This window comes from Numenius arquata, chromosome 23, assembly GCF_964106895.1.
Source record: "Numenius arquata chromosome 23, bNumArq3.hap1.1, whole genome shotgun sequence".
Taxonomy (NCBI): domain Eukaryota; kingdom Metazoa; phylum Chordata; class Aves; order Charadriiformes; family Scolopacidae; genus Numenius; species Numenius arquata.
Genome location: NC_133598.1, coordinates 6404396 through 6419183, shown reverse-complemented (window position 1 = coordinate 6419183; position 14788 = coordinate 6404396). Strand labels below are relative to the sequence as shown.

Here is a 14788-nt window from a genome sequence, read left to right as displayed (position 1 = left end):
CTCGCTAGGCACGGGTTAGATGCCACCAGCCCTCCCTCCCTCCCGGCCCCTCTCCTCCTGGTACCGGCTCCAGGTTTCTCAGGAGAAACCTCCAGGTCTCTAATTCCGGGCTGTGAAACGCGGTTAAGTTTGGGAAGAGTTTGACCAGGTCTGGGGACAGGATCAGGCCCTCCCGGTTATGGAGCAGTGTGACGGCCGTGCTGACGGGCAGCAGGACCGCGGAACAGGCGGCAACGCCGATTTGGGACCTTACAGTAATAAAAAGGTAAAACATAAAATAAAAATCAACCCCCGGCCCAAGGCAGCCGGCAGAGCCCACACTCGCACCTCGAACGGCCCCTGTTTTACCCTTGATGCTTCTCTCCAGCATCTTGCTGACCCAAACCAGCCCTAAGGGATGTTTCTTCCCAAATCCCAAGGACCAAAGGACCCAAGGGCCCCAGGACCCTGGCAGGAAGAGCCCTCGCGCGCTGGCAGCCGTCACACACACACAGACAGGGCACGGCAGGGCCGGATTTAGCCCCAAAGTAACCATTCTACGAGGTGCTTTCGAGCCCAAGAGGCCGCAGATGTGGGGAAATCAACCACAGCTCCTGCTCCAAGCAGAGGGGGTTTGGGTGACGGGACACAACACAGGGTGGGGTGGGGGAAAGAAATTTAAAAAAAGGGAAATTAAAAAAAAAAGTGCAAGCACACAGTTGTGCCAGAGCGATTTTGGGGACAGGGAGCCAAAATTCAGAGTCAAGGGAAAGATCTCGTTCCCGTTTGGTAAGTGCCAGGGGGGTGGCCGGTGGCACAGCCCACCCCGTGACTCCCCCGGGAGGTGGCCGGGGACAGGGAGGGTGTCAGCCGGAGCCACCGGTCACCGCTCCTCTCCAGGGACTGCAAGGGAGACTTTTAAATATCTTTTTCCTGCATTTCCACTTTTAGCTGCCATCTCCACCTTTCCAATAGCATCTTAACCTTGTTAAAACATTAGCTTTTCTTTATAAAAAAACAAAAAAAATTTATATATATATATAATATATATATATTTCTGAGCAGACAGCAGTGTTCTGCCCAGTTCACAGAACTGGAGGCTGAGATCAGAAAGGTATTTTTCTCTCCTTTTAGCCTTATTCAACCATTGTGGCGACAATCTTCCAAACAAACAGAAGAATTAAAATAAAATAAAATAAAATAAAAATAAAATAATAAAATAAAATAAAATAAAATGGAAGGAAGATATTTAGCAGATGAGTTTTCACCTATAACGAGCTTTTCTAGTACTATCAGCACAGACCCACTGCTGACAAATTCGAATAGTGCAAACTAGTTAGAGGCAGTGGGAATGTGCTGAAAAATATCCATTAAGGTCTGACAACTTGGGGGTTTTTTGTCTTTTTGTTTTTGTTTTTAAGACCCTCAGAGTTTCTATCAGCTGGAGTCTTCCCGCCGGTCCCCAGGAGCTCTGGGTTGAACCAGGGCAGGAGGAAAAGGGGGGGGGTTTGTACGTTTGACGTCGATGTCCCCCTTCCCCCGGGGCTGCCCCACCTCTTCCATCAATCCACCGCATCCGAGCCCAGAGGACGCCGAGTTCTTCGCTGAGGTTCCAGGCTGAGAGATGGAGTTAAGGTCAAAAGGTGGAAAACAATGAAAGGGTCCGATGTCTCGGCTCAGGAGACCGGTAATTGTCCCATTGCTTGGAGATCCCTTTGCTCAAGTGCCCAAGACCAGTGGAAGAACGTGGTTTTGCCAGACTGGAGCGATCTGTGGTGGGTAAGAAAGAAAAGGTACCGGATTTGGGGCATTCTCTCCTCCCCACACACGTTTCTATCCCCCGGCTCCGGCCTGGGAAACGGCTGCCAGGTTCAAATGCACCTTCTGAAGTTGGCTACCACAGGGGTAATACTGGCTACGGCCCCTTTTTGCAAGGTGAAATCTTAGCCTTTGGAAATCTTGGAAGGAAAGAGAGACGGCACAAGGAGCAGGAGTGTGCTTTTTCAGGTGAGAAGTCCAGCAGCTGACAGAGCAGATGCAACAATGTCCTTTAAAGAAGTAGGTGGCCTTCACCTCCTCCCCCAGCACCAGTCCGTACCCATCGCTCCACCACTCGTGTTTTTTCAGGCTGGGTTTGGCTCCAGCTGAGGTGTCGGGGCTTCGTGTGATGGCTACAGAGAGAAGAGCATCCCGAGAGCCCAGCGGATGAAAAGCAGGTGAGAAATCTCAGCTCCGGGACTTCTTCTGACCCTCCCCGCCTGGCCCAAGCAGACCACGAAGGCACCGGCCACCACGTCCCGCTTCCCCAGCTGTGTCACATCCAGCGCTGGCACCGCCGGGTTCCTCTGCCCCGTGCAGAAAGGAGGCCTCCCTCCACCAAGGTCATGGCCAAGGATGCTCGACGGTCTCTAGTTCCTCGGCCTTGGCGGGGGTGGGGGGTGGTTACACACACGCCAACACCCGCCCGCACCCCCGGCAGCTGGTGTGAAACTCTCTCCTCCGCTCCGCGTGGCAACACAGCTTCGCTTTGAGCCTGTGCGGCATGGAGCAGGGTGGCAGGGGGCACCCCCCCCCTCCCCCCCAGCTTCGTTCCTCCCGATCCCAGGGCTCGGTCAGAGACGTAGTGTCTTCCAAAGCACCTCTTGGCATTGCCCAGCGGCAGGAAACGCTTCTCGGAAGCCTTGTGCTCATTGCTCTAACAGTATCAAGGTTGACTGTGGAAAGCCACATTCCCCTGGCTGAGAGGAGTTGGCTGCTGGTTTGTTCGGGGTGAGGGGGGAGCTTAGCCCTTGTCCTGGGTAAGAGGAGCTCCCTTTTCATTCATGCTCTTTAAAAAACAAACAGAAAAAAAAAAAAAAAAAAAGAGACGCAGAGGAGACAGGTATCAGTACCGGGGGGGCGGCAACACGAGGGGGCAGAAGCTGAGAGCCCTGCTGTGCTGCGGACCTGGCCCTGCTCAACCTCTGGGGCTCCTCCGAGATCGACAGAGACACGGGAGCCCCAGGTTTCCCCTCTGCCCAGTTCGGGCCAAACCGGCCCCTCGACCCTGGCCTTTGGCTCCTAAATGTTTCCAACCGGGGCTGGACCTTCTGGGTACAGGTACAGGCCAGGGGAGGGATGGAAGTATCACACCACCAGTCCCTAGACACTGGTTGTCCAGTACAAGGCTGCTTTAGAGAGGCCGTAAACCCCTCCACAGCCTCTCCTCTGGGCGCAAGATTCCTTCTAAACCCTGGGTTTCAACATGCAGTCACCTTCGAATTTCACCATGAGGCTCCGATAGGGCCAGCACTGCCCAGGGGCACATTGTCCCATCCAAGTCCTAGGGTTAACGGAGACAAATCTACAGCCTGTCTCTGCCTCGCTCCTGCAGCAGGTCCGGTGCGTGTCCGCACACACACACACACGGAAGGGCACCTCGGGAGCCTCTGTGCCAACCCACGACCCTGTCTGGGCCCTAGAGAAGTCCTTGGAGGTAGGATCAGGACGTGACACTGGCCTAGGCAGGGATGTGGCAAAGCCAGGGGAGCATTCTGGCTCTGCGCCCTCGCTCCCCCAAGTGAACTGCAGCGCAGGCTCCCTCTCCCCGGGTCTGCACAGCGCCCGGCACCACGAGCTCGGCGGGGTTAGGGGAGCGCTAGCAGCATACGCACCGTTCCTTTTGGGGTGTTGCCATCAGCCTGCAGGTTGAGAAACGGGTTAGTCTGTGCTGTGAGGACGGGTGGGATGCCTGTCCCTGAAGCCAGGAGGCTGTTGCCGGGAGCGTTGAGCGGTGGGGTGGCCTGGGGGGCCAGGAGGGCATTGCTAGGGTTGAGCTGCTGGGGGGAGAGGGAGGCCATGAGAGAGCTGCTGCTGGGGGGCGGCGGAGGGGCCGAGGTCATCAGGGCGCTGGTGCTGGAGTGCAGGGGGGCGGAGGTGGCTGCCAGGAGGCTGGTCATGGAGAGCTGGGACGAGCTCGTCATCTGCAGCCGCTGCAGCTCCCTCTTCTGCTGGATTTGCTGCATCATCTGGAACACCAGGGCCTGCTGCTCCTGCGGGGAAGGGTGAGGGAGAGAAGTCAAAAGAGGGACAAAGGGCTCAGGAAGAGGTGACACTTAATGCAAAGGAGGCACATGGGCACACTCCATCCCAGGCAATGCTATTGCAGACAGAGAGAAAGTCCCCTCGATCACGTCTCTGTAGGTAGAGGGACAGTCTGTCTTGTGTTCATTAACAGCCTGTGCTTATGACCTTTCCGCCCCCGTTGGTTCCTGAAGCGTAGGATTAGCCAACCCCACCTGCAGGCACACAAATCTCAGCTGTTTCCAATCAATTGACCCACGGATTTTAAGTCTGTGGCATTCACTATCCTGAATTTCTAGATGGGCTGGTAATTTCCTTCCCCAGCCCGTCCCGCTTCCCGGCTATCCCTGACCAGGGTCAGTGTAGGTGAGCCGGACCCCGTGGGGGGACAAGGGCCACAGCTCACCTGCACCCCGAGGGACGCCCTCGAATCCAACCAAACTGCGGAAATCACTATAGCAACCATCGACCAACGCAGCCGGCTGAGAGCTGACATTGTTCCCGTACCCACAGGGATGCAGCTGATGACACGGTGACATCAGCTGCTGTAAAGAGAAGCCCTTTGAAATTTGCTTTTCCCCGAGTTATAAATAGCCTGACCCAGAAATCTATCCAAAGCAACGGGCCAAGTTCACGGGAGATATAAATGAGCACAGCTTCATTGACGGGAACCGTGAGCGCTCCCGCGCAACCCCACTGCAGGGGAGGGACGCCGCAGAGGTTTCTGCAGGGCAAGTGAATGCGGCTCATACACACTCAGGGCTTGTTTACCATCTCTCCCTGCAGCCAGTCCCACAACAGCCTGCGACGGGGCGGCTCTTCTACCCAAGAGGACGCAGGCAGAGAGCCAAGATCCTCAGAACAGCTGCCTGATCCCTTTTCTGACCCCAAAGTCCTCAGCCGCCTACACAGTCCCCCTGGCATCTCCAGTTCTCCACGTCAGTGTGCCCAGACAGGGCTCACCTGACTCAGGACTAAGCAGTTTGGTGCTTATCTCTTTCTAAACTCAAGCGATGCCCTCGAGCGAGTTCCTCTTCTGCCGTGGGCCCCGGCACATCTGCAAGCCCAGAGCCCAGCGTGCTCACAGCAGCAGGAGCAGACATGGTTTGCATTCAAAGATGGCTGGAGGAGGTAACAGCACTCCTGATTTTACGGTGGCTTAACGTTACCATGTCCTCACACCCTCAGGATGTGGGAAACCCAGATTAAGTTTTTTTCCTTTGTAAGAAAAAGATCAAATCCCCGTCGCCCTCCCTCCAGGAGATGCCGCACCTTCCTGTCTAAAGCTTTTCTCCTCGCTCCACCCTCAGCGGCCCGGAGCCACGGAAAAGGCACACGGCTCTCTGCAGCCCTGTGGGCAGGGGATTCTCGTGAAGGAGGGAACCCTAAGTTTTGCTCTCTGCTCCGAGGCTTTCCCATTAAAGAGCTCATCAGATAAAAGGTGCCAGCGGGCACACTTACCGGATTAAGCGGCTGGGAAGTCAGGAGCTGCTGAAGCTGCTGGAGCTGTTGTTCGTGTTGGTGCAAGACGTGCCGCTGCTGCTCTGTCAGGGGACTCAGGCTGGGCACGCTGCAAGGGGAACAGGGCAGGGAATGTCAGCGCAGCCCGTCTTGGCCCTGCATCCGTAGGGTCTGTCTCCCTCCCTCCCTCCCGGGGCTAAGCTTCTGCTGGAGAGGGCAGGGCTGTCCCCGCGAGTCCCCATCCTCACCTGCTCAGGCTGGTGGAGAGCTGCAAGGTCGGAGGCCCGCTCGCCTGCGTCAGGGCGCTCGGAGGCTGGGCGGCCTGAGCTCCGTTCAGATTCCCCAGGATCCCGTTGATGGGCATCTGCTGGCCTCCTGCCAGGGTCCCCATCAGGCCGTCCACCATGGGCACCGTGGAGAGGCTGTGGCTGGCAGTGGTGCCTCCCCCCAGCCCGCTGCCTGCCACCCTGGCCAGGCCATTCACCTGCTGCACCCCGGGCAGGGGTAGCGAGGCAGGACTCTGCTGCAGCATGGGCAGGGGCGGAGGAGTGCTGTGGAAGGACAGGGAAGAGCTGCTCCTGCTGGGGCAACCTGAATGAGGGTCCTGGGGGAGAAACGGACATAAGAGCATCGGACTGGGGCAGCTTGTGAAAGGTCAGCTCAGCTCCAAGGGTGCTTTGGGCAGGAGCTGGAGGTGGGAAGAGGGAGGGCTGTGAGTGCAGGTGTACGCTCAGAGGGGTCCCAGAACTCAGACATGCTTTGCTGGATCTCTAGAATAAGCTAGAAGGGTTCTCAGCTCACACTCCCAGCCTCAGACCCTCAGCACTGAGACGAACTGAAGAAGGGGTGCTCCAGAGAAAGAAACCTGATTTCTGGGCTACAAGGCTTTACGAGCTGGGTTCTAAGTCGAGAGCACTGGGACTGCGCTGCTCTGTTCCCTCCCCGAGTCCCCTCCCCAGGCGGCTGGCGGATGCGGTGGCCGGTGTACCTCAGAGGAAGTGGAGAGCGAGTTCTCGATCCCGAAGCTGTTCTTGCACGGGGGGCTCTTGCTGATGCTCAGGGAATCGTTGTTGCAGACTGTACGGAGGAAAGAAGTGAGGACGCAGAGTCAGGGGTGGAGCCTGACGTTGCCACAGCAATAGCAAGGGACAGAGAGATAAAGGGGTCAGATCCTCCCCACTGTGACCCCCCTCCTGCCCGCCCCAGGCCACCGCTACGAAAAGGGACAGGGCGATGCTTCCCACCGGTCCTCTCACCGTTGGGAGGCAGGATGTACTGGGCCTGGCTGCCTGGGCCGTTGCTGCTGGTCACCACGGGGAAAGGGACGGAGAGCTGGACGTTGAGGAGCTGCAAACGCTCCTTCTTGGCCGTCAGCGTCATGATCTGCTCCTGGAGCCGCTGGTTCTCCTTCTGCAGCGAGTGCAGGGCTTTGAGCATTTCTACAACTGCAGGGAACAGAAGCGGGGAAGCGGGACAGGGTCAGGGGAGAGGATGGGGGACGAAAGAAAGAGGAGAAGGGGATCCACAGGAGATACCGCAATTAGACCACACTGGGGGAAGAGACTGGCCCCAGATCACAGGCCCACTGCCAGCTACTCCCCCATGGCACAGACTAGCGCTTTGTCCCCCACCCGGCTCCTTTGCCTGTGGGCAAAATCCCAGCTGGCTCCCACACAAACATGCACCAGGACCCCTCCTCCCGCAGCCCATGCCCCGAGTGACTCACTGTTTACGCCGGCTTCCCCGTTGCCCTGCTTCTCCAGGAGCTGCTCGATGTTCGGGGTGGCTTGGGGGACATTCTCCAGCTGCCCGCTGCTGCTACAGGACACCGTCTGGTCGAAGAGGGTGGGCAGGCTGCTGATGGGGGACCTGGGGAAGGGTTGGGGGGACGTCAGAGAGGCTTCCCTAGTCTGTACCTCCACTCATCTCCTCCCTTCTCCCCACATCTCATCTGCCTCACACCGGGAGCGCCTGCATCCCTCCCAGCCTCAGCGCCCCCCTGCTCCACGTCAGGAGAGCCCTCCGTTCCCGTTAGCCCCGGCTCGTACTGGAAAAGCAAACCTGCCTCCTCTTCTCCCATCCCACCCCTAGCCCCGAGGAGGAGGGAAGGAGCTGCCTCTACTTCCCCCAGTCTCTTTCCCTTTCGTTGCTGTGTCATCCCACGGCATCCCGGGGTACGGCCGTGCCCAGGCGGATGCGCAGAGGTGGTGCCTCTCCCCGGTGCCCGGCGGCGGGGGAGGACTCCTGAAGGACACTCACATGGAAGAGAGACTCTCCTGGGGCGACGTCCCTCGGCAGCCAAAACTGCAGTCTTCCAGGTCAGGCTCTGGGTGGGGAGAGGGACAGAGAGGGACAGTGTTCATAGGCGTCCAGCCCTCGCAGGTTGCCCGGGTCTGTCACCCGAGGGTCCCCGCTAGATGGGAGCACCGAGCAGCGCAGGGCCACCGGCATTGCATAAGGGCTCCGCCCGCCGTGGGAGGGGCCCCGTGTCATTGCGTGTCACCCTGTGTCACGCCGGGAATGGGGCGGGGGGGGTGTCACCCTGGGAAGGTCACCCCCGCCACCCCCTTCCTCGTGGCAGGGGTGACATTCTCCCGGGGGGGGTGTGTGTGTGTGTGTGCCCGCACCGGGAGGGTTTCGGGGAGCCGGTCTCTGCCCCGGCCCCGCAAACCCCAGGGATGGGCAGAAAGAAGCATTTCCTTTAGCTGTAAAGCTGCGGGGGCGGGGGGGGCGCAGGCTTTGCTGAGCCTGGGAGGATGAATCCATCCCGTGCAAAGCCCCGCTCAGCTCTCCCGAGCGCAGCCCTCTGCCTCCAGCATCCCTTCCCGAATCCCTCCACAGTCTCCAGATGCTCAGCTCCCTTCTAAAGAGCTTAAATAAGCGTTTCAGGGTCTACAAACTACCCCCACAGCCATCCCTCCGTCCCAGGGAGCTGGGACACCGCAGTGCCGGGGACGGAGGCACTGTGCATGTGCGGGATATCCCCCACCCAAAGAGTAATCAAGAAGGGAAGTATATTTATCTGCCATTTGCTTTCCATCCCCAGAGCCCGCCAGCCCGTAAACACACGTTCCCCTTGCTCTGGGACGTGTCAGATGTTGTGACTACAGCCTGCACCAGCTGGCTGACTTGCCCCTCCTCTTCTTCACACAGTAAGAGACATTTCTAATGCGCAAGAATCCAGGAAGTCTCCTGCAGGGAACACCGTGATTTACAGTGTAATGCCCTGAGCAGGGCATTAGTTATTGGTGGTATTTTCTGCTGCCGAGAACAAGCAAACGCAGCTGCTGCTCAGCAGCTCCTCCAGACAGGTACGAGCGGGATCCTCGCTCCTTCATCCCTGTGGGAATGTCTTTCTGCCCATCAATTATAACTGGTCCACCCTTCTAGGAGAATCCACTGCTTTCCGGAGGTGCCAGTCAACGGCAGCCTCCCGCTATAAGACACCTTGTGGAGACAAGTCTTGGTTTCAGGGACCCCACAAGGGATGAAATCTTTCCAAGTTCTCCAACCAGGAGAGCGCAGGAGCAGTCAGACCACGGCAGCGCTCCTCAGCATCGTTTCCATCCAAGGACCACCTAAAACCTTCGAAAAATAGCCACAGCCCACCGCGTGCAGCCCTTTTGCAACCAAATAAATAAATATTCAGCTAAGCTTTGACTGCCTGCTTGTTACCGCCACGTTGCTTGCTCGCAGCCCAGGGAGCCTGTGCACATACATATATTCTGGTTTTCTGAAACAGCACCAGGCTCCACGTTCCATTATCTCCTGGCCAACACCACCCTTTTGGCTACAGAGCGGGGAGATGACTGAGTTATCACACAGAGACAGCACTTTCCACGGCAGCAAGTACGAGACAGAGGCTTGAAGACAACTAGAGAAGATAAATACATTTGGCCTGTCATCGTGATGAGGCAGGATCCAGGACAAGCCGCGGGAGGAAGAACTAGACAGTAGCTGAGGGAGTGGGAAGATAAGAATCAGAGTTTTTGTACTGCCAAAGGCACCCTGGTATCAACCCGCATCAGCGGTAACAGTTTCTCAGGTCCCCCATCTGTAAGACTGGGTAACACCATTTCCCTCCATCGCATTAAAATTGGGAAAAGCTCAAATATTACTGCAATGGAAGCTCCATCTCCATGGGGTCTGCCTACACGGACACTCTCAGGAAAGGTAATCTGAGTTAAAGACAAGGCAGGATTACCCAAAACTTCACCACCACCCTGTTAACGACTTGGGATTAAAGCAGTCACCACGCTTTTAAGTGAAAATTGCCCCGTACAGGAGGTTTAATGAACGTTAATTAATCCCTCTGGAAAAAAAAAAAAAAAAAAAAAGTGAATTTGTCTTAACAGCCTGTGGGCCACTAACTCCAGCAGGAGGAGATAGCGATGAACAAACCTTAAATGTGACAAGAGGCAGGAGGTGTTCTGAACGCTGCCTGGAACTGGGAGAAACACACCCTGAAGCTCCTAAGATCCCAGTCAAACAAAAAGAGCAAAAAGAGCAACCTTGGAAATGGAAACTAAGGATCAGGCCTTTTTTTTTTTTCTTTTTTTTTTTCTTTTTTTTTTTTTCCTGAGCACTTGGTTGGATTTTGCCTACATGATTCATTTATTAGTAGCCGCGGGGCTGGAACAGAACCCAGACTGCCGTGTTGTGCCTGAACCACAGGGCTATTCCTGAGGGTTGACTGGCTTCCTCCTCCTGTCAGCACCTTGCCAAAATCCCAGCAACAACGGGGAAGCGGCACCAGGTCATCTCCCTCCTGTCGATCACCGGGAGGGAAGAATAACTCGTTGAATCATCCCATTCTCTCCGTAATTCCAGGTGACTGAATCACTCCTGCCTTGCAGCTCCCGTGACACGATTCCCACTGGGGTCGGCTGCGCAGTTCCCTTCCCGTCGCACTCGAGAGACAGAAGGTGCCGGCGGGGCCAGACAGACAAAATGCCACCAGCGACAGGCGGACAGACAGACGGGCACCTTCCATGGGCTTGCAAAGGTCATACGCAAGCATAGGTGTTCGTTCATGCTTTACATGCAGGCATGCACACTTGTTAAGGCAAATAAGGGCACGCTGGTGTCAGATCATCCGGAGAACTCGGAGCCACCTCTAATGAGGACCCTGGGCTTTTACAGTGCTTGTCACTCAGCGTGACACCGGGCAGGGCTTTACCTCCCAGGAGGAGCTGCCAACGTTTCCGGGCTAGGGGAGCATGAGACAGTCGCACCACTAACTGCAACAGCTGAAAATCAGGAGGGTGCTTTTGTTTAACTACTGGTGCAAAACAAAACAAAGCAAATCAGTCCCACTCTGTTTTGGGAAAAAAAAAAAAAAAAAAAAAAAAGAAAAAGAAATCTTACGATGCTTCCAGTTTCCTGCTTATTAACCAGGCAATTTTCCAAGAAAAATGAATTTGCCTTGGTGGGAAAAAATGAGCAGTTGTAAGTAATTCAGTGTTGGCACGTTCACGTTTGGAAGTTGAAACAGTGGATTTTGTTGCATTCATGACAAAGCCAAAGGGGAAGGGCAGAAAGTAACTCAAAACAGAAATGGAAGATGAAAATTAAGAGTGTGAGATATCCCTCATTTAAAAGATTAAAAAAAACCCCAACAACAGAAAACAAAACCCCAGCAAAAACTTTTAACTTATTTTGAGCAAGCAAAAGCTCAGTAGTTTGCACTAGGTTTGTACATCTTTAGTGTGTAAAAAGACAACAAATTTCAGTAGGGAAGGACCTAAATTCTTGCCCTTTTCTAGCACATGTCCAGGGACACACATTGTCCAATGGACACACCAGCAGATGGGCTTTTACAAGATTTCAAGCCAGCACTTTGTTGGGGCAAACACAAGCACCCCCTGCTTGGGGAAAAAGCCACTGTCCCTCTCTCCTAGCCCCAGGCTCTCAAACACACAGGATGGGGGCAAGCAGGGAGGGCGGCTGGAGAACTATGGATGCAGTTGTCTCGACTCTTCCAGGGAGACCCCTTGGGAAGTCCAAACTCACATACCTTCTGATTCACGTACCTGCCCGGCTGCTTTCCGACTGATTTAAGAGCGGGTTGATCGATAGCCCAGATGCGAGGGGGCTTCCAAAAATATGTGAGGAAGGGAGGCTGAATGTTGAACCTGCCAGTGAGAACACCTACATGGCAAAACAAGGAGGGAGAGAGAGAGAAAAGACTTCTCAAAAATACAAGAGGAAAATAACTTCATTATTCCATCTCCTCTTGAACCCAGCTTGCTCATGAGAGAGAGTGTTAAAAATATCTCCTTGGAAGTCTCACTAGACAGTTGAAATCTTCCCAGCCCCGTCTCAGAGCCAAGAGGGCTGAATGAGCCGTGTTAACACCGAGGCTGTAAAACTAACTCTCTCCTCCCTGTAAAACACCTCTCACAGTGAGCTCCCGACAAAGGACAAGGCTCCGTCTCCTGGCACACACACAGCCCACCCAGCTGGGACGTGTGAGCCCTCCCACCAAGTTATCTGTGCTGCAGAGCGAAGGTAGGGCTGGCACCGGTGGCAGGATCCCGCTGAGCAGCCGGGGACGAGCAGCACGGGGACAGCCAGGCCTCTGCTACCCAAGCACTGTCTGCGCTCCCCTTATAGTCACTGGAAAGCAACACGTCCTTCTCAGTTGCAATTTCCCCCACCCCAAAATAGGCTGCTCTGATGCAAAATTGCCTACATCTTTCTACTGACTCTAAAGGAAGCTGCAGTTGGCAGCTCCCCTCCAAACTGAAGGAAGAGTAGATGTTCCCAAGTGGAAAATGCAACCCTTCTGTGCCCACTGCTCTGCCACACGCTCTCCTGAATTACAGTCCCTCTCCTGGTCCTGATGTTCTTACCTGCGTGGTGGAGACCGAGGAGGAGGAAGCTGGGATGGTGCTAGCAAAGGGAGACCGGTTGAGCTGTGGGAGAGACGAAGTACCCTGGTGTGCCAGCAGGCTGGAAGAGAGGGGTGTACTGCAGACAGCTCTGAGTACTCCGCCCCCGTGGGAAATAGGGTCCTTGTTACTGGTGTAGATCCCTGCAAGGGGAGGAGACGTGTTAGAGAGCCATGCTCCCCTCCCATGGCCTGCAAGCAGCTGCTTTTCTGCAGGGCTTGATCTCAGAAAGGGAAGGTGGCACCGATGCACAAGCTCAAGTGCAACATGCACTTCAGCATCTCGTAGCCTGGCGTGCAGTGAGGGTGGCCACAGTCTGCAATCCGTCTATCAAAAGGTATCACAAGCTTTTCCAGCCTTGCCCCTGCCCCCCCCCTTCTCGTTTGCCCCCCACAACCCCAGAAATCGCAGCATAAAGCGACTCACCGAAGGCACAAGTCAGTGCAGAAGGGGGTGATGGGCTCAGAGAGTCCCACTCTCTGCTGCCCGTGCTAGTCAAGAGACCACACTCTTGCTGAGCTAGCCTGCCCCCTCCCGTGATGCCCGGGGACCATGGTGGGGACAGATAAATGAGGAAGAAAAGGTGAGGAGAGAGCTGCTACGGAGGGAGGGGACAGTCTGACTTCCCCTTGGCTTAGGCAGGCAGCAGAGGCAGTGCCCAAAGCTGGGTCCCTCCGAGCCCTGCCAACATCTCCCCGCAGAAGAACGGAAGAAGGAGCAGGCAGGAGAGCGGGGCCTGGCGCCACCTCCTCTTTGAAACATCCCTTTGCTGTTCCGGGGTGGGGAAGGAGGCAAAAAAAAAAAAAAATCGGCCTAAGGTTATGATTCTGGAAGATGCATCAATTCTTGCAGCTCCTCTCCTCTCTCAGGCAGCGCAGACAAATGGGCCAGGGCTCCCAGGCGAACACAACAAAATTATACTCTCCCCCCCCTCCTTTGCAATCTGACCTAAATTGGAGCATCTGCAAACAACCCACAATAGACCAATGACAAGTTCTGCTGCCAGAACAGTGTCAAACCTCAGCCCCGAGCAGCAGGCCCCTCCTCTGCCTGCTGCCTTAACCCCTTCCTGCCCCACGTCCCAGCTGCCCTCAGCCCTGCCAGGCCAGGGAAGGGGACTATGGCTGGGAACAGCCATAAGTCTCTCCGAGTTAATGGTGCACCAGTCTCCCAACCCTACGTGGATGTGGTAAGACCAGGATGAGAGGTTTTGCTTTTAAAAGAGAGGTTAAACTTGAACCACTTCTGAGAACCCCTCATTTGGGGTCAGTCTGTGGTTGTTCCGGTTTGGCCTGGGAATACCCCCTCTCGGTATTGCTTTGGAAATGAAGCTCTGGGGTTTGCCAGCACTTGGACAAAGAAGTTTGAAATGCTCCCCCCCCAGCTCCAATCTGCAGCCCAGCTCCAAGGAGAGAGAAGCTGACCCAGAGGAGATTCTAGAACGAAGGCCAAGATGGGAAGGGGAGACCCAGATGTGCATTTTTATAGCTCCTGGGAGTGAATTAAAGGGACTGGACCCTGTGCTGACGGGTCCAGACACCAGCCAAGTGTGATGAAGGTGACAGCATGGCTGGGAGGAGCTGTGCACACCCGGAGCCCGAAGGGGGAACGTACCTGAACCCAGCAGTGGGGACTCCATGCTGAGGCTGGGCAGATTCCCCGTGTGGCTGAAGGACCGGGAAGAGTTGCCGATGCTGGAGCTAACAAGAGAGCCCCCGGAGAAGGGCGACGAGGAAGTAGATGTGGACCCAGCCAGCTGGGCACCCAAAATCTCTTTGCTTTTGCCCCCTTTCGGCCTGCCAGGCCCGTGCTTGTTCTTCTTGCTACCCTTGTGCTTCTTTTCCTTCAGCACCTCTCCCTCCTCCATGCTGAGGGATGGCATGCGCTTGTGGCTGCTGCTGCTCCCACTGGTCCCACTGGTCCCCACCGAAGGGCCACTGACAGGGTTCGAGGCTTTATAGTCCACGGGGGAAGCATCGCGGCCTCTCTGCTGGCTCACCGCGGAGGTGGAGAAGCGCATGATGGACCCAAAGCCGGAGAAGATCACCTTCTGCTCAAAGACGTCCCCCTTCTGGCCTTCATACAGAGGGGAGCAGTGGGAAGAAGAAGAGGAAGAGACAGGCTTCCGGTACTTCTCGTCGTCCTGCTCAAGCTTGGGGAATGTCACAAAGTCCTGGGAGCACTGCAAGTTGCTGCAGGAGGTCCCTGGGGGAAGCAGAGGGGAAGCAGACATAGGATGGCTCGTGGTGGCAATAAGTCAGCCCAGTAGGCAACAGGAGCAAGGTCGCAACGCAGGTCCTCTGGCACAGGCTCGTTACTGAGCTGAGGGACAACTTTGTCACCCCCCAGCCCTGCTCCTGTTGCTTTGACACTCTCTAGCAAGCATGAGAGGT

At 55.8% G+C, this 14788-nt stretch overlaps 1 protein-coding gene across 1 annotated transcript in view; it reads right to left on the bottom strand.

Annotated features, from left to right (window-relative positions):
* Positions 1 to 2761: 2761 nt before the first annotated feature.
* MLLT6 (MLLT6, PHD finger containing) overlaps positions 2762 to 14788 on the bottom strand; it is a 42417-nt gene continuing 30390 nt past the window's right edge. Inside the window, exons 10-20 of the mRNA XM_074162775.1 lie at positions 14010 to 14600; positions 12357 to 12538; positions 11535 to 11652; positions 7762 to 7828; positions 7229 to 7371; positions 6759 to 6947; positions 6491 to 6579; positions 5751 to 6106; positions 5503 to 5611; positions 3633 to 4010; positions 2762 to 2806 (exon numbers count right to left, since the gene is read on the bottom strand). Of these exons, the coding sequence (XP_074018876.1) occupies positions 2762 to 2806; positions 3633 to 4010; positions 5503 to 5611; positions 5751 to 6106; positions 6491 to 6579; positions 6759 to 6947; positions 7229 to 7371; positions 7762 to 7828; positions 11535 to 11652; positions 12357 to 12538; positions 14010 to 14600 (2267 nt within the window). The remainder of the gene's footprint in view (positions 2807 to 3632; positions 4011 to 5502; positions 5612 to 5750; positions 6107 to 6490; positions 6580 to 6758; positions 6948 to 7228; positions 7372 to 7761; positions 7829 to 11534; positions 11653 to 12356; positions 12539 to 14009; positions 14601 to 14788) is intronic.